Source organism: Quercus suber, unplaced genomic scaffold (genome assembly GCF_002906115.3).
Source record: "Quercus suber isolate HL8 unplaced genomic scaffold, Cork oak 2.0 scaffold_39, whole genome shotgun sequence".
Classification (NCBI taxonomy): domain Eukaryota; kingdom Viridiplantae; phylum Streptophyta; class Magnoliopsida; order Fagales; family Fagaceae; genus Quercus; species Quercus suber.
Window position 1 is genome coordinate 1,965,522 of NW_027069504.1, and position 22,873 is coordinate 1,988,394.

Genomic DNA, 22,873 nt, shown 5'->3' on the forward strand with positions numbered 1-22,873 from the left:
TGCTCAGCACCAAGGATTTTGGAATTAGGATTTCTAAGATTCTTAGGTAAAATCCACCACAAACTTCCTAAAATCATTTTCATTGTAAAATTAGTGGGTTGAATTTTACCATGTGATTAACTATTTTAGTATCTATTTAAATTATTAACAATGTAGCAAAATTTAATCCATCCATTACAAAAATTGATTGAGAGAATTTCAAAAACTTAACCAAAAAGTTATCCTTACAAATCTAAAATCTAATCCTTAATTTTGTGGGGCTAAAAAAAGCTAAATCTAAACCCACTTAGAAAGATGTCAATTTCAATTTTGAGTGATGTTATATCACTAATTACAAAAAACTAATTTAAGCATTCATTTATTAGAATGTCAAAGTCCACCGATCACATTCATTGTCACATCAATTTGTAAGTATTTTAAAATCTGAAATAACTTTTCAAAAAAAAAAAATCTATAATAACTTTGCATTTTCCTTCAATATATCAAAACTGCCAACCCAAATAAAGAAATTAATTTGTTTCCGGTTTATCTTAGCTGGATTATGCACACACCCATGTCACAGAAGAAGTATATTGCCAAAAAGCCTTTCTTGAAGAAGAGAAAAGGCCTACCTTAAAGGCAAGATCTCACTATTTTTAAACTGCATGTGAGGAATTGTTTGTGTCTGAGCCAATATAGCATAAGTAAAGTGTATTACCATCTTAGAATTGGTATCCAACTGACTAGTTCATGACTTGAAGAAATAGTCATCCGATGATATTAGCACGTCAAAGTCCATCAAATGTTGAAGGATAACCTTGAGTGGGACTTTGCTCATCTTGGAAAAGAGAATTTTGCAACAAAACTGAGGTCAGATGTTTTTAGATTTCTGAGTTTACCTATTGTTGTTCTAGCAGCAACATGTATAGGAACTCTGGAAGAGCATTGACTGAGTTAGAGGATACTTCTAAATATGAGGCAATTTTTATCAGACACAAAAACACAAAAAATATCCTGAATCACATTGCTAGGATGATGTCAGGCACCTAAACTTTATAGTGCTCGCAATATATATTACTTTAGTTTAGTGATGTGTATTCTTCTTGGTATAACGACACAAAGGACAATATCCTAAACAACTAAGGGGGTGTTTGGCACATGTGCTTAAAAATTGAAAACGTGTCTGAAAATATGTGTGGAAATATGTGTGAGTGAAAAAGTGTGTAAAAATACGTGTAATGTTGTTTAAAAACTGAAAACATGTGTTTGAGCGGGTGTACCAAACACGGGCTAAAGTTTCAAAACTAGTCATTTATCACAATAACATGCAAATTCACAACCGGGTATGCAATTGAACAGGAGTTCAAAGAATAGTTTCATTACACTTTGAATTAGTGTTTAATATATAGAGTGGAAACTGCTAAGAAAACCTATAGTAATAAACAGCAGTGCTTACAAAATGTAATTACAATTCCAGTGTTGGCCTCAAAATTTCAGCGGACATTGCGAGTAATCAATCCCTCAAATATAGCATAAAGGTCCTTGTTCTCTTGGCCAAAGATCTCATCAGCCTTCTGTAGAGTCTCCTGAAATATTCCAGATATATAAATAGATGTTGGACACTTCATAAAGTGTTGTTAACAAGAAGAAAATGGAGAGAGCACATACCTCTTTGGTTTGCTTGTGCGCATTCAATTCCTTAACATTTGCAAGAAAGGCACCAAATTGCTCATAAGACAAACGGCTCCTGATGAAAAGAAGGGAAGGGATCAGATGAACAGCTACTTTACTTGAAAAGCCTAGAACATTTTTCTTTTATTGAAAACAAATACACCTGATGCATCTTGAACCCACAATTTCATCCTTAACATTATCCCTTTAAGAGGTGGAGGCACCATTTGAGACAAAGATCAATGGCAAGAAGCCAAGAACCAAATCATAAGCACATTAACACAAAATTCATTTTTGGGGTTCCAAGACTGCTGTTACTTGGTGTTCAAGATTACTTAATAGAAATAAGAAAATCTACTTGAGTTGAGAATGGGAAAAGCTACGCATGATAGGAAAGGAAGTGAAATTTTTTGCCATGGCTCATGATTTATCACGTTACATTTACTTAAATTAAAATTAACAATAGCTCGTGATTTGCCATGTTACATTTATTTGAATCAAAATTTGGCAATGGTATGAATAATTGTTATTCCCTATATCCAGATATTTTGTTTGAATGAAAACCTTTGGATTACCAAAGGACTTAAAAGTTTGGTCCACCTCAGGATTGCAAGAAAGCTGCAAAATGTTGCATTTATGGAATTACATTGCCAAAAGAAGCACCATTTTAGCCACAAAATGGATGTGTGAACTCATTATATGAATTCTTGATTTTTGCATAATTTAGACACAAATGTGTTTTTTAAAAAGTTACTTCCACCATTCTGGATCTAAAAGCTCAGTGCCTTTACCTTACTTGGCGGAAGAACTCTTTCCCATCAACCCGTGTTCTTCCTGAAACAGATGAAAATGAGGACAAGTGAAACAGGTTAAATACCCAATAAATAATTTTCCATATGCAATCTTCTTACACAGGTCCATGGGTGTGAAAGAGGTACCAGTTTGTGATCCTGTGTCAGAGCTTGATACTGAACTGTGATGGCTCGAGTGCATAGAAGAAAACATTGAAGACCGATCATCAAACAGGCCTCTTGATGATGAAAATGACATTGAATGTCGTCTTGGGGATACAGGTTTAGATGTTCCTGTTGGGGACACCGACGCAGATAAGATAGGAGGGGAACCTGGAGGAGTAAGCCGAGGTGTGCTAGTTTGGGATGCTAACAGGAGGCCATGAGATATGCGAGGTCTTAAGGCTGCAAGGGTTAGCAAGCAACAAAATTAAGGTTAGAACTGACAAGCTCAGTTGCAGGGTTTTAAATCCACAAGCAATACGACATATGGGCTGCATACGATGCATTAATTCATGCAATACACTTATTCCAATTGCCTAAGGGAAGAAAGTCTTATATTAGAATGCATCCTTTTTAACATGCACATACCATCTGTCTCATGATCCTCTGCAAATGAATATCCTACTTCAGACGTCTCACTCCGGACTGAAGGGAATCTAGGAGGTGGAAATGTGGCATCATCTTCTGAAACAAAATAGACAGTCTCCTTCAGATTAATGGTGGCATGGATAAAATCATATACCATAATTTGAATCAAACGCTTTACTTTAAAATGTTTGACAAGTCATTGCATAGCATTAGGGTGAAAACATTGGTGTAAGTTTCAGGAGCAAGCATTTTCAACCCACCAAAAAAATGCAGTATGTTTTGGAGCACATTCAAATGTTAAACAGACATATTTAATAACTTCCAATTTATTTCAGTCATATGAGATATTGCAAAATTTCACAAAGCAATTCAAGAAACCTATGGCTTTGGATGAATTAAATTCACTTGTTTTCATTTTTCATTTAGATTAGATGGCAATAATATGCATAGCTAGTCCTCCCTCACCCCCCAAAATCTCCTCCTTAACAGGTTGATTAGTTTAGACCTCACCCTTTTAAAAAGGGCCCTTTCCACTTGGCCATAAAGGCCAAGTGTTTCAGGCCCAAAAGATTCCTCTGCAGGAATTAAGACCCATTAATCAGTAAGTTTCTTGTCCATGTGCACACTGTTGGGACATTTATCAACATGATATGCAAATAGATCACCTAGAATCCACTAGTTTGAATAAAATCAATATGAAAAAGGAACGCAAGTAATATAGAGGACCTCCAATCTGCGATGTGGAAGATACACTTGACTGGCTTTGTAAATTAGCAACAACCTCTGGAGCTCCTGCCTGTAGGAAATACCAGATTTAGTGCTGACACAACACCAACCAGAATATACTAACACATTCGGCTAGTGTTCATGAAATTGCTACTTTAAGATAGACAAAATCTTCTTTATAAAACTTGAGAATGCTGAGAGAAGATTACTCACAGGATTTTCATCATCCTCTTGAAGTGATTTCATGAGTGTCTTCCTAAAGACCTCCAACTGCACACACATTCGAAACAATAAGACCCCGACCTCCAACAATAAAACCACATTCTACTCTCCTTCAATTATATATACTCTGTATCAACTCTGTACTTTTCAATGGACAAAATTTCTGCCAATGAGCTCTAGCTCAACGGACACCTTCTCCCCCTTTTTAAGTATTAGATTGAGAGTGAGGGTGAGGTTGTGGGTTCAAGAACCATCAAGTTTGTGTAACTTACCAATAAATAAAAATGTCAAAATTTTGGAGGAATCTTTTCCAACTCATTACATGACAATCATCTACGCATATTTTAATCACATGACTAGTTAAATAATTTACACAAGGGAAAACTTAGATACAATTTCTTATATGTTGTATTTTAGGTTCCATGATGAAATTCAATCACGTGACCTTGAAAAGTTGTAACCTAGGAAGCATGGACACTTCAATTAGGGTGTCATATTTGTGTCATATCAGTGTCGTATTGGCCGTTTTATGTTATAATTTTTCAGAAATTGCTCGTGTCGTTATGCCGTACCCATGTCTGTGCTTCCTAGGTTGTAACTATATACAAGGAAGTGCAATGGCTAGTAAGTCAATAAACCAAAATGGTTGTGTTGTATTGGTTGGTAAACAACATTGTTGAATTTAGTAAGTTTTGCCTTTTTAATCAATCCCATGACTATAAATAGTTAGTCATGGGACTTAAAGTACACATATATGATCATTTATCCACACAAACATTTCTCTTTTGGATTTATGAGAAAGATTCATACTTGATAGACCACTATAAAGCACTGTACAGTTAAAAAAAAAAAAAAATCAACTCAAAGCATTTCATGGTTAGAAAATTTGCACTCTTTATGAATAGAAACTAACGTTTCAATTTCACCATTTAACAGCTGAAATAATAATAACATCTAATCACTGCCCTCACAAATCTTGCAACCATATTTTTTAAAATTTATTACTAATTATTAAGCTTTTAAAGAAAACCAATAATTATACAAAAACAACGAAACCGTTAAAGCAGTTGCATGAAGTAGTTAGAAGAACTCAGTACCTTGGAGACATCTCGGTTAAGCTTCTTCACAGTGTTCGAAAGCAAAGCGTTCTCTTTCACCAACCTCTCCTACAAATACCCCTAAAAAAAAAAAAAATCAACTCAAAGCATTTCATGGTTAGAAAATTTGCACTCTTTATGAATAGAAACTAACGTTTCAATTTCACCATTTAACAGCTGAAATAATAATAACATCTAATCACTGCCCTCACAAATCTTGCAACCATATTTTTTAAAATTTATTACTAATTATTAAGCTTTTAAAGAAAACCAATAATTATACAAAAACAACGAAACCGTTAAAGCAGTTGCATGAAGTAGTTAGAAGAACTCAGTACCTTGGAGACATCTCGGTTAAGCTTCTTCACAGTGTTCGAAAGCAAAGCGTTCTCTTTCACCAACCTCTCCTACAAATACCCCAAAAAAAAAAAAAGTTAACAAACAATTTGAAGAACCCGGGTTGGGGAGAACAGGGTCGGGTCGGACCTTGTCAAGGCCGGCTTGGGCGAGTTTATCGGAGACATCGGAGAGGGAAGCGTCGAGGGAGTGGACCTGGGATTGGAGTTCGGCGATGAGAGAGTCCTTCTCAGCGAGCTTGGCGCGGAGAGTGGACGACTCAGATTCGAGGGCGGCGACACGCGTCGAGAGGGCGATGGATGTGATTTTGCGGGCCACATCGAGCTGTTCGAAAGGATCGGAGGGCAGAATTTGCAAGACCTCCTCGGGAAGATCGTAGTTTGAGGAGCCACGCCCACCAACATCCGACTCATTCGCTAACATTTTCCAAATTCTAACTTTTGTTTTTGTTTATTCTATTTTTTTTTTCTTTTTTTGGGATTTTCTTTTTTTAAATTTTTTAATTTGGGACTGTGATGAGGTACAGTATTATATAATAATAATATTATTATATAGTACTGTGTATTGGTAGGAACATTTTGTTTGTTTTTTTTAATGTATGATGGTGGGAGAATAATATGTGTGGTCTTGGAAAAGGTTTGTGATTTCTGAATGGATAGGACATGGATACAATAGACAAAACAGCACCAGTGGTGTGGAAATGACATACAATCCTCTTTTCTTGTCTTCTTTGAACTTCTTGTTGCCTTGTTGGGTTAATTATATTAAAATTTATAAATTACTTTTTTATTTACCATAGAAAATATTGTGAGAATATTCAACTGCTTTAATTGGAACCGTGCCATCAACAAAATATATATATTCTAGTCTTATCACACGTTTCGCGTGTGTGATGAGTCTTTTTTTTTTTTGTTAGTGGTCTTATTTTGTAAAAAAAAAAAAAATTTTTAAATTTTATATATATATATATATAATTTTTATTTTGAAATTTTAATTTATAAGTGAATAAATTAATTTGAAAATTAATAGGAGAATGGTCCTATTTTTTAGCAATGTTTTAGTAGGAGTTAAAGTTACATTTTTACCGGATTGTCCTTTAATTTTGTTTCTACTTAAACATAGGAGTGTAAGAGCATTTTTGAACTAAAAAATGAGGAATCCAAATAGGAGAACCCCTTAAATAATAAGTATAGATATATGTGTGTATGTTTGAGACCTAAATCTTCTTTACAAATCAATTTGAACCATTGAAAAAAAATGGTCAAAAAGTGCGTTTTATTTCTAGTTCTATAAATATATAAAATATATATTATGTAAGTGTAAATGAATGAGCTAAGTAATCTTTTTGGGATTAAAACTTTGTTGTTGTTAATTTATGTAACTTTAAAGAAAGATCATTTTATAAATATATATATATATATATTGTAGGGACACGTTTTGTATCCCAAGCCCAAGATGTATGGGATTTTGGCCTAGTGAGCTCAGTACAATAAATTTGTAGAGAGTAGGTTGAAGAACTAGGCCCTAATGAATTTGACAACGGCTAATATGGATCTAAAAGATGACCAAGCAAGAATAAGGAAAATAAAGCTGAATGAATTCACTATCCGATGAGGTATTTTTTCATATAAAGTAATAATAGTTGGGTACAAGTACCACTTTGATTGCTACAGTATTTTTTCTTTATTTTTCCGATCCCCTCTTCATGGTGGGTCTCTTACATTATATAGTTCCCTTTGGATCATCCTGATCCTACACTTGTTGATTATTTGAGTCCTTACTTGAGTGCCCGTCCTATCAAACACCCTCTTTGAAACACCCTATTTGGCTTTCTGTGAATTGTGGTAGCCAAGGCATCACTCTTCAGGAGTCTTCTCCACATAAATGCAGCCAGAAAAGTAGATGCAGTGCATTTAATGTGGTAGTACCAGCTTTTCCTTAGATATTTTCAAACTCACTTCCTTCTTGTATGTTCATAAGGCACATCCCTATCANCTGGACTAGACTTTTTTTTTTTTGGAGAGAGAGAGGCTGGACTAGACTTGAAATAAGGAAATGAACATTATTGTAGTCCTCGTTGTCATAACGTGGACTAAATGAAACCTTTTTTTCAACCAAAAAAAAAAAAGTCTCAAAAGTCAAAACTTACCGTCATGTTTGGTAACTATTTTTATTTTTTATTTTTAGAAACTTGTTTGTAGTAATAAAAAATGCTTTTTTTTTTTCAAAGTTAAAAACATGTTTGGAAAACTTTGGAAAAAAATATTTTTCCAAGAACATAATACAAAAAAAATAATTATTTGGATTGTTAGCTAAAAAAATAATTTTTTTAGAACAAAAATTAAAAAGGAAACCTAATACCTCATTGAAAGGCGAATAATATCCAAAACTATCAATAAATAAATCAAACAAGTGAGCTTTATTACAAGTTTACAACATTGCTCTAATAGAATTTTAAGCACAAATTCTTTAATGATTTTACCTAGTAGAAGGGATGGGTACACATTATTTATTTTTATTATTTTTTATGTTGGTACACATTGTTTAATGATACCCACTAGGAAAACAAATGCATAATTCAATTAAAGCAGCCACTGTCGTGACTAAAAAAAGATAAATTTTAAGAGAATATACATACAAAGTCCATTAAAATTTATCACAAAAAATAAAAGTTTATTGAAAATTTTTACAAATTTTTACAACTCAGTTAATGCCTTACGCGGGTTGCGAGCCAATTGCAAGCTAGTGATGGCAAAAATTATTTCAACAAAAAAGAATGTGTTTGTTCAAGATATGGCCATAACGGAGAAGCGTCAAACTAATCAAATCCGTTCTACCTATGTAGACTATATATGCCCTCTTACATACTAGCAAAGGGCATACGCAAACCAATAGACACAATTTTTACAAATTTTTACAAATTAGTTAATGCCTTTCGCAGGTCGTGAGCCAGTCGCAAGCCAGTGACGGCAAAAATTATTTTAACAAAAAAGAATGTGTTTGTTCAAGATATGGCCATAACGGAGAAATGTCAAACTAATCAAATCTGTTCTACCTATGTAGACTATATATGCCCTCTTACATACTAGCAAAGGGCATACGCAAACCAATAGACACAATTATTTGCAACTCAAAATATGAAGAAGTAGAAAGATTACATATATATTGACCTCTTGGGAAAAATTATGTAAGCCTAAAAAGAAAAAAAACAAAGGGGATTTAAGTTTTAGGAGTCAATCAACTACATGGTTTTTATTTTATTTTCAAGCAAATTTATGATATTTAGTCCCTGCATTAACAAGAAGCAAGGAGAATATAAAATTAACTATATAACTTTTCATTTCATGACAATCAACCTAGAAATATAGGAAGAATACAAAGAGAGGTAAGAAGTTGTTAATGGTTTAGGCTAACTCACTAGGAATGGCAGCGACCATGGTTCCACCCTCCAAAAGCTCTTAAATAAGAAAAAAATTTTGGCTGGGCCTTTAGAAAAACCAATAAGTAACACCACGTTTAGATGGTGATCCATTCCTAAATACAACTTTTCAGCCTAACACAAAAAGTAAAACAAAGCAAAGCAAAGCAAAGAAACAAAGATGAGAAACTTGAAGAAAACAGAGAAGAGGAAAGCTTGAATGGTAAGTAAAACAATAGAGATAAAGGTAGCTCCTTATTTTTGCTACCTCATATAGTTGGGCAATCCTAGTGCTCTTTGAGTGTGACTTCTTCACAGCTACATTCCGCTTAGGTAGGTTATGTGGGTTGTTTTCAGGAATTACTCATTGAAATGTGCTACAAAACCCACCTCTCTCACCAAGTTGCTTTGCAAACTCGTTGGTAAACTTAGGAAAAAAATAGTTTTCTGAGAACATAATAAATAAAAATAAAAATAAAACTTGTTTGGATTGTTAGCTAAAAAAAATAATTTTTTTAAAAAAAAANAGAACGTAATAAATAAAAATAAAACTTGTTTGGATTGTTAGCTAAAAATAATAATTTTTTAGAAAAAAAAAAAAACCTAATACCTCATGAAAAGTGAACACTATCCAAAACTATCAATAAATAAATCAAACAAGTCTCATAAAATCAAAAATCAAAAAATCAAAAAAAAAAAAAATCAAAAAAAGTGAGCACATAGGGTTTTTTTTTTTTTTTTTTTTGAGAAACAAGTGAGCACATAGGTAGTCTATCAATATAATCACTCAATACCCTTTTAATGAATGCTATTACAAGTTTACAACATTGCTCTAATAGAATTTTAAGTACAAATTCTTTAGTGATACTACCTAGTAGAAGGGTGGGTACACACTGTTTATTATCTTCTTCTTCTTTTTCTTTATTTTATTATTATTATTTTTTTTTATGTTAGTACACATTGTTTAATGATATCCACTAGGATAAAAAAAAGCATAAACCAGTCAAAGCAACCACTTTAGTGACTAAAAATATAAATTTAAAGAGAATATAGATACAAAGTCCATTAAGATTATTAAAAAAAAAAGTTTATTAAAAATCTTTAAAATTCAATTTAGGTGTGCAAAAAACCGAGGAATGAAAAAACCGCTTCAAATTGACCGAACCATTGCAAAAATTTCGGTTCGGTTTGGTTTCAGTTTTATTATATAAAAAACCGAAAATTTTGGTTTAGTTTTCGACGATAGATTTGAATGCACCGAATTGACCGAACCAAACCGAAATATATTATTATATTATATTTTATATTAAATATATAATATAAAGTTTGTAAGTATTTGAGCTTTGGGCCTCTAACTTGTGTTATTATATATGCTTTGCTTTGGGCCTCCATCTTATTTTAAAACAATTAGGCCTTTTTTTGTTTATATGATCAAACAGATCAGTCATCAAATCCGACCCTAGCTTAATGGCTTTTCTGCCTTTTCATTTTATCTTTTTAAACATGGCATTTTAAAACCCATTAGATTAATTAACTATAATTAAACTAAAACTAATTAGCCTATAAAAACAAAAGTTAGAAACCCAATCCTACATACCCTACACTTTTCACTCTTACATTTAGACAGCCTCCACTCCACACTCCCTCTCACGCCAAATCTGCCTCTGCCACCTCCTTCACATGCTGCCTTCCCCTCGCCACCCTCCCCACGCTGGCTTCATCATCGGCTTCTCATCTCACGATGAGTCTCTTTTGAAAATCTCGATACCCTCTCTCTGTTTTGTGTTTGAGTTTTGTTTAATACTGAATTAATAAAGTTAGAGCTTTGAAAATAGTGAATCTCTGTTTTGTAGTAACAACATAAGATGAAGATGTTTATTTTTTTCAAGTTTTATATGCAAATAAAGTTCGGATTTTGAAAAATCAATAACCCATGTGCTTGGCTACTTGTGCTAGTTGGTTTCTTTATTAAAGTTAGTTGATTGCCTTTCTCTCATGTGTTTTTTGAAAATCTTGATAAACCTCTCTCTGTTTTGCATTTTGGGTTTTGTTTAATACTGAATCAATAAAGTTAGGGTTTTTAAAATACTGAATCTCTGTTTTGTAGTAACAACATAAGATCAAGATTTTTTTTTAAAACCAAAACCGAAACCGATTGAGTTCCAATTGTTTTGGTCAGTTTCGGTTAAGAACTTTGCAAACTGAAAATTTCGGTTTCGGTTGGTCAGATAAAAAAAATACCGACTGAACCAAACCGATTATAGCCCTAATTTAGTTAAAGTCTTTAACAAGTTGCAATAGTCGCAAGCCAATCACAAGCAAATCACAAAATCCCCTATTCTAGTAGTTTTACTTGAATTGGGGGTCTAAACTAGCTCTAGTAGTTTTACTATCAAGCTTTCAATAATATTAGTTCATTGAAATAACTAATGGAGTAAATGCATATATTAATTATATATGGTTATACATCAATTGTTTATATTAGAGGAATTTAAATGATTATTATATGTATTATATAAAAAATTATCTTTATTTATAATTATAATGATTGATTTAAAATATGAAATTCTTCCTTATATGAGAAAATATTTTTATTTATAATAATAATAATTTACTTAGAATGTTTAGTCGTTTTGACAACAATTGACTTGTGTGGAGTCAAGTACCCACAATTATTATTATATGAATTATATAAAAAATTATCTTTATTTATAATTACAATGATTGATTTAAAATATGAAATTCTTCCTTATATGAGAAAATATTTTTATTTATAATAATAATAATTTACTTAGAATGTTTAGTCATTTTGACAACAATTGACACAAAGACCATAAAAAAAAAAAATTTGTGAATTCACTAAAATTAGTCCTAACCATTTAGATTTCTTAACTTCTTTTAGTGATATTATATATATAACCAATATTGTAGTATTTATTCTATGTGATTAAAAAGATTACTTATATGATAAATAAATATATATTTTTATATAAATTATTTTAAGTGGTTCATTAATTATTTAAGTATAATAAAATTTTGATGTTAGTTTTCTAAGATTTATATGATAAAAAAATTGATTAGAAATATGGTATTCTTGCACAAATTTAGTTACTTTTGCAACCTTATCGAGGTTCGATCAGGTCAGGTCAAACCTTATTAAGGTCGACTTGGGCGAGCTTATTAGAGATTTCGGAGATGGAAGCGTTGAGGGAGTTGAACTAGGATTGGAGGTCGATGATGAGAGTCCTTGTTGATGAGTCTGGCCCAGAGAGTGGACGACTAAGATTCGAGGGTGAAGACACATGTCGAAAGGGCAATGGATGTGATTTTGCGGGGCCATATCGAGCTATTCGAAAGGATCGGAGGGCAGAATTTGCTAGACCTCCTCAAGAATATTATAACTATTTCTTATTTGTTCTTGTTCTATTTTTAGGCAACAAAGAATGAGAGAATAACAAAGTATATGATACTGGCCTTTATCAGCTTCGTCTCCCACATAAAATAGAGAAGGCATAATAATCAGACAGAAAGAGAACACAAGCCAAAGTCTCCTTGCCATTAAAATGAACAATTTATAATAGCAAATTCAAAAATATTTTTGGATAATATTTTCCTTGAAGAAGATAGGGTTAAGTGAGGAACAAAAGAACACTAAATTAATGAATGGTCAAGATCAAAAGAACACTAAATTAATGGTTTAGATTTATATAAGTACCGTAGGGTAGAATGACCCTTTCTTCATACTTTGTTTTATACATAAAGGAAACAAAACTAATGCTAAAATAATTCCTCTTGCACTATCTGGACGCATCAACACATATCAGAAAAAAGGGCCAAGTTAAACTTTTCTTGGGTCTACATTCTAATTCTAATTGCAAACATTATATATAGGGAAAAGAAAAAAGGGTGCATCACTAATAGAGAAAATAAAGTCTTTTACAAAGGATTTAATAAACAGATGCCCTTGAAATCAAGTCTCTACTTCTTCTCCTTGTTCTCCTTCACCATCTGTTCAATCTTGCCTACAAAGGACTCCAACCTATCCAAAGAAGATGCATTGTTGCTCAAACTAGACTCCATTGATTGCATTCGAGCATCAATTGAAGTTTCCAAGTGCTCTTTTATGGATTCTAGGTGTTAATGACTCTGTTATAGAAAAATTCATAGCCTGCAAGAATAAAACTTTTGATGGTTCTAGTTGAAGTAACAAAGGCTGTAATGGCCGAGGAAGCACGGGTGCGTCGATTAGGCTGGCGCACTCGAGTTAGATACATATGGATGTGCTGTGCAGGCGTGGATGTGGATGCACACGCATCTGTGGCTGAACTTTTTTTTCATTTCCGATTCGGCCCAATTCGGTCTGAAACGGGCCAAAACAGGCCCGAATCAGCCAGTATGAGCCGAAATAATTGTTAAAAAAAAAAACGTAAAATAATTCATCAAAATACACTATTTTGACAACCTACTTTAAATAAATAATACTAAAATCATCTCAAAGTCTCTCTCGTTCTCTCTGTCTCCACTCTCTCTCTATAACCCATGGCTCCAGAAATTGAGCTCTCCCTCAAAGTCCTTCCATCTCTCACTTTATTATCTACTAATACTCTTAAATTGCTATATGTTTACCATAATATGAAAAAAAAAATGCTTAACAATATATAGAAAATAAAAATAAATATATATTTATTAATAAACGTATCTGACCGTACTCGTATTTTATTTTTTCAAAAATTGTCGTGTTGCCGCACCGCACCCGTACCCGAACCCAAATCCACATTTGTGCTTCCTACCGCTACTTTCCAATTATTCCTCATTTTCTCTTCTCAAGGGAGACGAAATCCTCATAAATGGTTGTTTATAGCAAGGTGTTTAGAATGTGATCTTTTTGCAATTTAACACCAAAATGCCAACAATTTTGTTAGTTAGCATTGTTTCCAAACTATTTAGGAAACTAATATCTCAAGTCTCTTACACTCGAGTTCACTGTAGCAACTCGTGTCATAGAGACTCGAGTTCAATGTGCTGGCAGAGCTAAGGTGGAAAATTTTTCCACGTGGAACTTGAGTCTTAAAGACTTGAGATCCCTAAATAAAACCCAAAACACAATACCCATGCTCTCTCATCTTCCCTCAACAAACCTAGACCAAACTCCAATCCTAATCCCAAGCCCACACACTCATCTTCTCTCAACAACAAACCCAGAAAACAACAACAACAAAACAAGAACCAAACCGTAATCCTAATCCCAATTCCATGCTCTCATCTTCTCTCAGGCAATCGATTTCAAACTTCAAAGCAATCGGCGGTGGCGGTGATGAGAAGGGAGAATGAAGAGTTGGTGTCCAGCAGAGCTCTAAGTGGTGGCTGGGTGGTGGCGGTGGCTGCTGTGCTCGACCTAAATGAAGCTGGATCAGATGCCTTGTTGTCTCATAGCGTCATCTTCTTTCTTCTTCTTCACTTTGTGGTCTGTACTCCGTACGCCTTCTTTTATTTTATTTTAGCTATATGGTACTCGAGTGTTTCAAACTCAAGTTCCATGTGGATAATTTTTTCCATATCAACTTGGAACTCGAGTATTTCAGGCTCGATTTTTACATTGAACTTGAGTCTTTTAAGACTCAAAATATTAGTTTCTTAAATAGTTTTGGAAACCTGCTAACTAACAAAATTGTTCTTAAAATGGTGTTAAATGGCAAAAAAATCTGTTTAGAATAATATAGAAAGGAAACATTCAGTACAAGCCATACAAACAATTAACAAGTTAACATAAAAGATGAAACACATGTAAATGTTAATTTTAGCAGTAAAAATTCCATTAGGTTTTTTTTTTTTGGGCGAAATTCCAATAGTTGAATACGTACTATTACCATAAAATTACGTATACTAAGATGAAACACATATTGTTTTACCATATGGATTATAAATACGTCACACAGAGAATATGTCACACAACAGAGAACAAAATGAGAAAATGATGTTTTTACCATGTGGATTATTTAGACTATGAAAAAGAATATGGCACACAACATAGAACAAAATGAGAAAATGAGTCGCACCTTGGTCTTGAAGATCTAAGCAACGTGAGAAAAATGATGCTGATGGAAAGACAAAGAAAGCTGAATAGTAGGCAAAAGGAGTACGGGAATAGTGGAATGGTATTCGTATTTATAAGCGTCTGGATAATTTTCTAATACCAAAATGGCCCTTTGCATGGTGAGCAAGAATGGGCTTGGCTCTCAAGCACTTCCATTGTAAATTTGTCGCCAAACGTGCTAGCAGCAAAGGGCATTCATGGAAGATAGAAATTTCCCTAAAAATGAGGAGAGAGGCTGTGAGCTTTAGGATTGCTAGTGCAACAGCACACTGTTTCTATCAGCTGCCACGTACCAACAATGCCAAGCGACACAAACATAATCCGACAAATTATTATAGATGGTGATGATGTCAAAAATTTCAAAGAAACAAACGGATCCAACGGTTCTTATTTCAATTGAAACGGATTCAGGTACCTCTTTCACTTTCCCGCCACTTCATTCCCATTGAGCACTTGTTTTTACAAGCAAAGTCACAGCCTTGAATATTAATCCAACTACTCCTGTTTATTTTTTCAATGATTGCTTCCCTGATCATAGCAAAGAGAGAAGACACAGAACGCGTTTTTGGTTTTTTAGTGAAAATTAGATCTCAGTGAATCAGTAATATAGGACTCGAAGTAATTATTCGAATATGCACGAAAGGTGTATGAGGAAATGATTGTCGGAGGAGCATTTTCCTGAATGGGGTCTATTTGATTCAGTGTTTGAACACCACGAATTACAAGTTGTTTTGCTGCATAAATTACTCTGATTTTTTGAAACTGCATGAGGATATGATTCACCTGGATTTTGGAACATGGAGTACCATAATCAGGAACTTTTGTGTAGAAGCCAGGCACAATGAAGCTTTGTCTATTTTCCTTCAAAATGTACGATGTTCGTCAGGCTACAAACCTGATCACCAAGTCTTTGCAGCCATTCTTAAATCCTGCACTGCCCTCTTGGCTATCAAATTGGGAAAGGTTCTTCATGGTCATGTTGTGAAGCAGGGTCATCTTTCCTGCCACTCTGTGTCTAAAGCTTTGCTTAACTTGTACGCCAAATGTGGTGAGCTTGATGATTGTCAGAAACTTTTTGGTCAGATGGGTAACTCTGATCCTGTCAATTGGAACATTGTACTGTCTGGATTTTCTGGTTCCCGAATATGTGATGCTGAGGTGATGAAATTTTTTTTTGCAATGCACTCAGGTGGCGAGGCTAAACCTAACCCTATCACTATCGCAACCACTCTACCTGTGTGTGCTCGCTTACTAAATTTATATGCAGGGAAGAGTGTGCACTCTTATGTAATTAAATCTGGATGGGAAACAGATACCCTTGTTGGGAATTCGTTGGTATCATTGTATGCAAAATGCGGGCTAGTATGCAAGGATGCGTATGCTGTGTTTACTAGCATCAATCACAAAGATGTTGTTTCGTGGAATGCAATTATTGCAGGGTTTGTCGAGAATAAGATCGTGGTTGATGCGCTCGAATTGTTCAGATGGATGTTGAAAGGACCAATAGAACCGAATTATGCAACAATTGCAAATATTCTGCCTGTTTGTGCTTTTTTAGATAAGGATGTTCCCTACTGCTTTGGTAGAGAGATACATTGTTATGTACAGCGGCGGACTGAATTGCTAGCAGATGTTTCTGTCTGCAATGCTTTAGTGAGCTTCTACTTAAGAGTTGGATGGATGGAAGAAGCGGAGTCATTGTTCCGGAATATGATATCAAGAGATTTGGTTTCATGGAATGCCATAATCGCAGGATATGCATCACATGGTGAGTGGTTGAAAGCTTTGGACCTGTTTCGTGAATTACTCTCTTTAGAGGTGACTGGGCCAGATTCTGTAACTGTTGTTAGCATTCTTCCTGCTTGCGCACACTTACAAAATCTACGTGTGGGGAAAGAGATTCATGGTTATATTCTTCGACATCCTTACCTATGTGAGGATACAACAGTGGGCAATACCCTAGTTAGTTTCTATGCAAAATGCAACCACATAAAAGCTTCATTTCAGACATTTTTGATGAATTCTGAGAGAGACTTGATATCATGGAATTCTATGCTAGATGCCACTGTAGGGAGTGAGTATGATACTCAATTTCTGGGCCTATTAAACTGGATGCTCAGTGAAGGAATTAAACCTGATTCCATTACTATCTTGACCATAATTCATTTTTGTACTTCTGTATTTGGAGAAGACAAGGTTAAGGAAACACATTGCTATTCAATTAAGGCTAGTTTATTACAAGGTGATGTTGAACCTACTGTTGGAAATGCATTGCTTGATGCATATGCCAAGTGTGGTAACATAGAATATGCATTCAAGATTTTCCAAAGTTTGTCGGAGAAAAGGAATTTGATCACATGCAACTCAATGATCTCAGGTTATGTCATTTGTGGATTACATGATGATGCATATAAGATTTTTAATGGGATGTCTGATGCAGATCTCACCACCTGGAATCTAATGGTTCGAGCTTATGCAGAAAATGATTCTCCTGTTCAAGCTCTCAATGTGCTTCAGGAGTTACAAGCTCAAGGAATGAAGCCTGATGCAGTGACAATCATGAGCTTCCTTCCAGTATGTGCTCAAATGTCCTCAGGTCACTTTCTGAAGCAATGTCACGGATATGCAGTTAGAGCTTGTTTTGTGGATGTCCACTTGAAGGGAGCTTTGTTAGATGCATATGCAAAATGTGGGGCTATAAAGTATGCTTATAAGCTTTTTCAGTCAAGCTCCCATAAGGATCTGGTTATGTTTACAGCTATGGTTAGTGGGTATGCCATGCATGGTATGGGAGAGGAAGCACTTATGGTTTTCTCTAATATGCTTGAATTATGTGTAAAGCCTGATCATGTTATCATCATTGCTGTTTTATCTGCTTGTAGTCATTCTGGCCTAGTAAATGAAGGGTTAAAGATATTCAATTCAATAGAGAATATCCATGGGTTAAAGCCAACAATGGAACAGTATGCCTGTGTGGTGGATCTCCTCGCTCGAGGTGGAAAGGTAGAAGATGCATATTCTTTTGTGGCTAGGATGCCCATTGAAGCTAATGCAACTGTGTTGGGGACACTGCTAGGTGCCTGTAGGACTCATCATGAGGTGGAACTAGGCCGTCTTGTGGCAGATTGTCTTTTTGAAATTGAGGCTGACAATATTGGGAACTATGTGGTGATGTCAAACCTGTATGCAGCAGATGCTAGATGGGATGGGGTCATAGAAGTAAGAAAGCTTATGAGGACTCGAGATCTGAAAAAGCCCACAGGATGCAGCTGGATTGAAGTGGAGAGGCGGGAAAATGTTTTTATTGCTGGGGACTCTTCTCATCCACAAAGAAGCCTGATATACACTACACTGAGCACATTAGATCAACAGATCAAGGAGCGGATTCGTTTTTGAGTCACTTATGGGTTTAGTTATGGCATTTTTGGTGTCATAACTCATAAGGCCGGCAGAACTACTTTGCAAATGAGCTCAGACTTGATTCCCTGCAGCTTTTTGAGGCAGAATTCCTGTGTGGCTTTTGGGTGCAGATGCATCACTTTACTTGAGTGACTCCACTCCATTGACAATACTGATTGACCTTCTACTACAGTCATACTCGGTTTAGTTATGTCCAACTTTTTTCTCAAATGTAAAGGATGGTTTGCTGCTGTAAGTGCCACATTTCTAACTACAGAAACTTCCATTTTGAAATTTCTTGCTTACTCTTCTCCTCCTTTTCCCTTTTGTAGGTGAGTTTCAAATTTCAGGTAAGCTTTTGAAGACCATGTGTGACTGCCTGCTTTAGCTTAATCGCTGGGATCACTCTGCATCCCTATGGATGAGATGGATAATGTTAAATCATTTCGTTGAAAGTTCTTAGGGTTATCCCTTCAGTTGCACACCTTGGTAGGTCAGAGGCATTGGGATGAAGTTTTTCACGATCTTCAGATACTAAGGGTCTGTTTGAATACAGCTGAAAACTGAAAACAGAAAACAGAAAACACTGTAGTAAAATAATTTTTAAATGTGTGAATAGTAATGTGGTACCTATTTTTAATGAAAAGTTGCTGAAAAGGTGTTGAAAAATTGCTGAATAGTACACTGGTGTGCACTGTACACAAACAGAAAGTACACTGGTGTGCACTGTACACGGGCAGAAAGTCAAAAAAACATGGCTACTAAAAAAAAAAAAAAAAAAAGAGAGAAAAACGCAAAACACAAAATGCCATTTCATCCGAATCCAAACGCAACCTAAGAGTTTCATATCTTATTTCATCTTCAAATTTTCATTCTCTCTCTTTATGCAGAATACCAAATCGGGTTCTTGGCATTCCGTTTGTGGGAAGTTGGGAAAGATGAATGAACTACAAAGTTAAGGCATAATCAAACAAATTCTTTTGTTATGATGTATGCTCACCAAACATGGTTTCACACATACATGAAGTGCATTATCCTCAGTCCTCACACCTTCTAAACTCCACTTTCCTGTCCTTTTACACTTGTCCATGTGCTATTTCTGGGTTAGACATTTTAGCAAATATGAAATACACCCTTCTTATAGGATATACCATAATTTGTTAAATACTAATCTTTTTGTTATATAATTGACTTCATAGTTATAGCTGCTCCCACATTTTCTTTTAAATGCAATCCAAATACAGTTTTTCAGTTTTTTACCATCTATTATTCTGCTTGTTATTGCTCTCTTAGGAATATGCTATGTTAGAAATATTGTTAAATGACTAAATTCACCGTTTCCTAATAACTTAAGTTTTTGGAACAATCTGCTTGTTATTGCTCTCTTGGGAATATGCTATGTTAGAAATATTGTTAAATGACTAAATTCACCGTTTCCTAATAACTTAAGTTTTTGGAACAATCAATAATTTATCATCATATCAGAGTAGAAGGTTTTGAGTTTGATCTCTTACTCCACTCTCCTTCCATTTAAATTGTTAAAAATACCACATGTTGGACCTTACTTATTAAGGGGGAATTTAGGTCCAAACATGAGGGGGTGTGTCAGAATTATGACTAAATAATTAAATTCATCATTTTCTAATAGTTTTAACTTTTAGGACAATCGGCAATTTATTATGCTAAATTGAAAGTGTTGGCAAGGTTTGAATGTGTTAATTTTGAATGATTGCTAAGCTTGAGATCATCACAACAAGATCTGAATGCAGGCAACGGAAAACCGATCATGCCTCTATCCAAAGTAATTCAACATGGGGCTGGCTGCAGGAATTTTAATGTACACTTGATCCAGAGCTATAAATCTAAAGCCTACAAAATACAAATTCCTCTAAAATCTGCATTGGAGATTTGGAGGTCCAAACTTTAACTCATTTTTATTTTCAAATATATGCCCTAAGTTGTCCTATTTTTCTTAACAAAAAGTTAGTTTTTATGCCTATTGCTGTGGGGAAAAAATAAATTTATTAAGATAGATTTTGATCAAATTAAAAATCAAGTAAGAGTAAAAGATGATTAGTTTCCAAAAGAGAACTACCCCCCCCCAAAAAGAAAAAAGAAGAAGAGAAGAGGGATTTAGAAGTTATTCTTCTTTTTGAAAGATGTACTCTCTATATGGTGACATAATGTTCTGTAGTTTGAAGCCGCCAAAAACAAAGGTCTTAACAGGATCAGCTGCATTGTCAAAATTTTGGTTTCTCACTTGTTTTTGGAGATGTCAGAGGGCACAAGGTAAGCAACTCTGGTTCAGTGTATCCTGGTTGGGACCGTGGTGATGAATGCAAATAAATTGCAGCTCTTTGATGGCTTTCTCTTCTTGGCTATTCTATTCAGGTATTGCTGATTCTTTATTCTTTTCCTCTTCGAAGATGGAAAGCTTTGAGAACATTTTAGAAGGGATCATGGTGCTTGGAAGAAAACCACAGTTCCCTGATTTGATGGGGGAGAAGCTGTGCTGGTCAGTTGATCCAGTTAATGTACCAGGTTTAAATGGGCAAGTGGGTTTAACTATCGCAAGCTTGGGCCTAGAGTATTGCCTTCTCTTGGACAATGGCCTTTTTTACACCCACGACCTTTGTTGCTGCCCCTTCTTGTGCTGCATTAGTTTCTAATGGGCCTGTTAAGCGCTGTACTACCTCTTGGAAAGTATGTGCGTCTGTTAATACGAATGTGGTTAAAGGTTTACAACAGGTTGTTCCCCCGATTATCCATGGATGTCTATTTCATTTGACAAGCTTTTCATCTCTATCAGGCTCTGACCTGCAATAGAGACCCATTTATAAACTGGTTTGTGTTCTCATTTTGATAGCATCATTGTAGATAGGAGTTTGACATCTCAAGCTGATTTGAATGATTGTATGACCTAGTGATTTATCAAGCAAAACATATAAAATTCAACAATGTTGCTTATTAACCAATACAAGACATATGTTTCTTTTGATCTCCTGTAGTTCTTGGTAGCTGATCTGCTAAATTTATTAAATTCACCATGTGTGTCTTTTGGTGGTGGTGCTGTTTTTTTTTTTTTTTTTTTTTTTTGGGAATGACAGTTTATTGCTTTTGTGGGGAAAAAGTGAGCCAAAAAACAAAAAAGTAAAAAGATTTTTCCTTGTGTATAGTTAACTTTCCAAGGTCACATGATTGAATTTCATTAGGGAACCTAAAATATAACATATAAGAAATTTTATCTAAGTTTTCCCTTGTGTAAATTATTTAACGAGTCATGTGATTAAAATATACATTGATAATTGTTATATAATGGGTTGGAAAAGATTCTTCCAAACAAATTTGGAGAAAAATTTTGTCCATTTTTATTATTGGTAATTTACACAGACTCAACAAGTCTTGAACTCACAACCCCACCCTCCATCTAGCACTTAAAAAGAGAAGGAGGTGTCAGTTGAGCTGAAGTTGGTTTTCAGTAATTTTGTCCATTCAAAAGTACAGAGTTGATGCAGAGTATATATAATTGAAGGAGAGTAGAATATGGTTTTATCTGTTGGAGGTTTAACGAGGTCTTATTGTTTAAGATATTTGTGCAGCTGAAGGTCTTTAGGAAGACACTCATGAAATCACTTCAAGAAGATGAAAATTCTGTGAGTGATTTCCTTTCAGCATTCCCAAGTTTTTTAAAGAAGTATTTGTCTATTTTAAATTAGCAAATTCATGAAAATAGCTGAATGTGTTAGTATATTCTTGCTGGTGTTGTGTCACCACTAAATCTGGTATTTCCCACAGGCAGGACCTCCAGTTGTTGTTTCTAATGTACAAAGCCATTCAAGTTTATCTTCTGCATTGCAGATCGGAGGTCCTCTATATTACTTACATTCCTTTTTGTATTGATTGTATTATAACTAGTGGATTCTAGGTGATCTATTAGCATATCATGTTGATAAATGTCCCAACCTGTGTGCACATAGAAATGAAACTTGCTGACTAATGGGTCTTAATTCCTGCATAGGAATCTTTTGGGCCTGAAATTGAAAAAATTAGCTCACTCCTGGCCTTTATGGCCAAATGGAAAGAGCCCTTTTTAAAAGGGTGAGGTCTAATCGACCTGTGAAGGGGGAGATTTTGGGGGTGAGGGAGGGCTAGCTGCACATATTATTGCCACCTGATCTAAATGAAAAATGAAAATGAATGTATTAACTCATCCAAAGCCATAAGTATCTTAAATTCCTTTGTAAAAATTTTCCATATCTTGTCTGACTAAAACAATTGGAATTTGAAAACATACTGCATTTTTTTGTGGGTCGAAAATGCTGGCTTATGAAACTTATACCAATATTTTTATCCTTATGTTAATGCAATGACTTGTCAAATATTAAAGTGAAATGTTTGGTTCAAATTATGGTATATATAATTCTATCCGTACAACCAATCTGAAAGAGGCTGTCTATTTTGTTTGAGAAGATTATGCCACAGTTCCAACTCCTAGATTCTCTTCAGTCCAGAGTGAGATGTCTGAAGT

General features: G+C 34.6%; 2 protein-coding genes and 1 pseudogene across 2 annotated transcripts; 1 reads left to right on the top strand and 2 right to left on the bottom strand.

Annotated features, from left to right (window-relative positions):
- Positions 1 to 1,337: 1,337 nt before the first annotated feature.
- On the bottom strand, positions 1,338 to 6,060 carry LOC112014218 (uncharacterized protein At4g15545). Its single transcript, XM_024046596.2, has 9 exons — positions 5,564 to 6,060; positions 5,416 to 5,484; positions 3,972 to 4,028; positions 3,759 to 3,828; positions 3,033 to 3,128; positions 2,589 to 2,846; positions 2,442 to 2,484; positions 1,648 to 1,726; positions 1,338 to 1,565 (listed from the first exon to the last, which is right to left on the bottom strand). The coding sequence occupies exons 1-9, from the start codon at positions 5,855 to 5,857 to the stop codon at positions 1,473 to 1,475; spliced, it is 1,059 nt and encodes a 352-aa protein (XP_023902364.2). The 5' UTR covers positions 5,858 to 6,060; the 3' UTR covers positions 1,338 to 1,472.
- Positions 6,061 to 14,877: 8,817 nt separating this feature from the next.
- LOC112014224 (putative pentatricopeptide repeat-containing protein At5g08490) lies at positions 14,878 to 19,491 on the top strand. Its single transcript, XM_024046601.2, has 2 exons — positions 14,878 to 18,597; positions 18,678 to 19,491. The coding sequence occupies exon 1, from the start codon at positions 15,721 to 15,723 to the stop codon at positions 18,340 to 18,342; it is 2,622 nt and encodes an 873-aa protein (XP_023902369.1). The 5' UTR covers positions 14,878 to 15,720; the 3' UTR covers positions 18,343 to 18,597; positions 18,678 to 19,491.
- A 1,094-nt stretch (positions 19,492 to 20,585) lies between these two features.
- On the bottom strand, positions 20,586 to 21,179 carry LOC112014211 (VQ motif-containing protein 31-like; annotated as a pseudogene).
- Between the last annotated feature and the right edge of the window lie 1,694 nt (positions 21,180 to 22,873).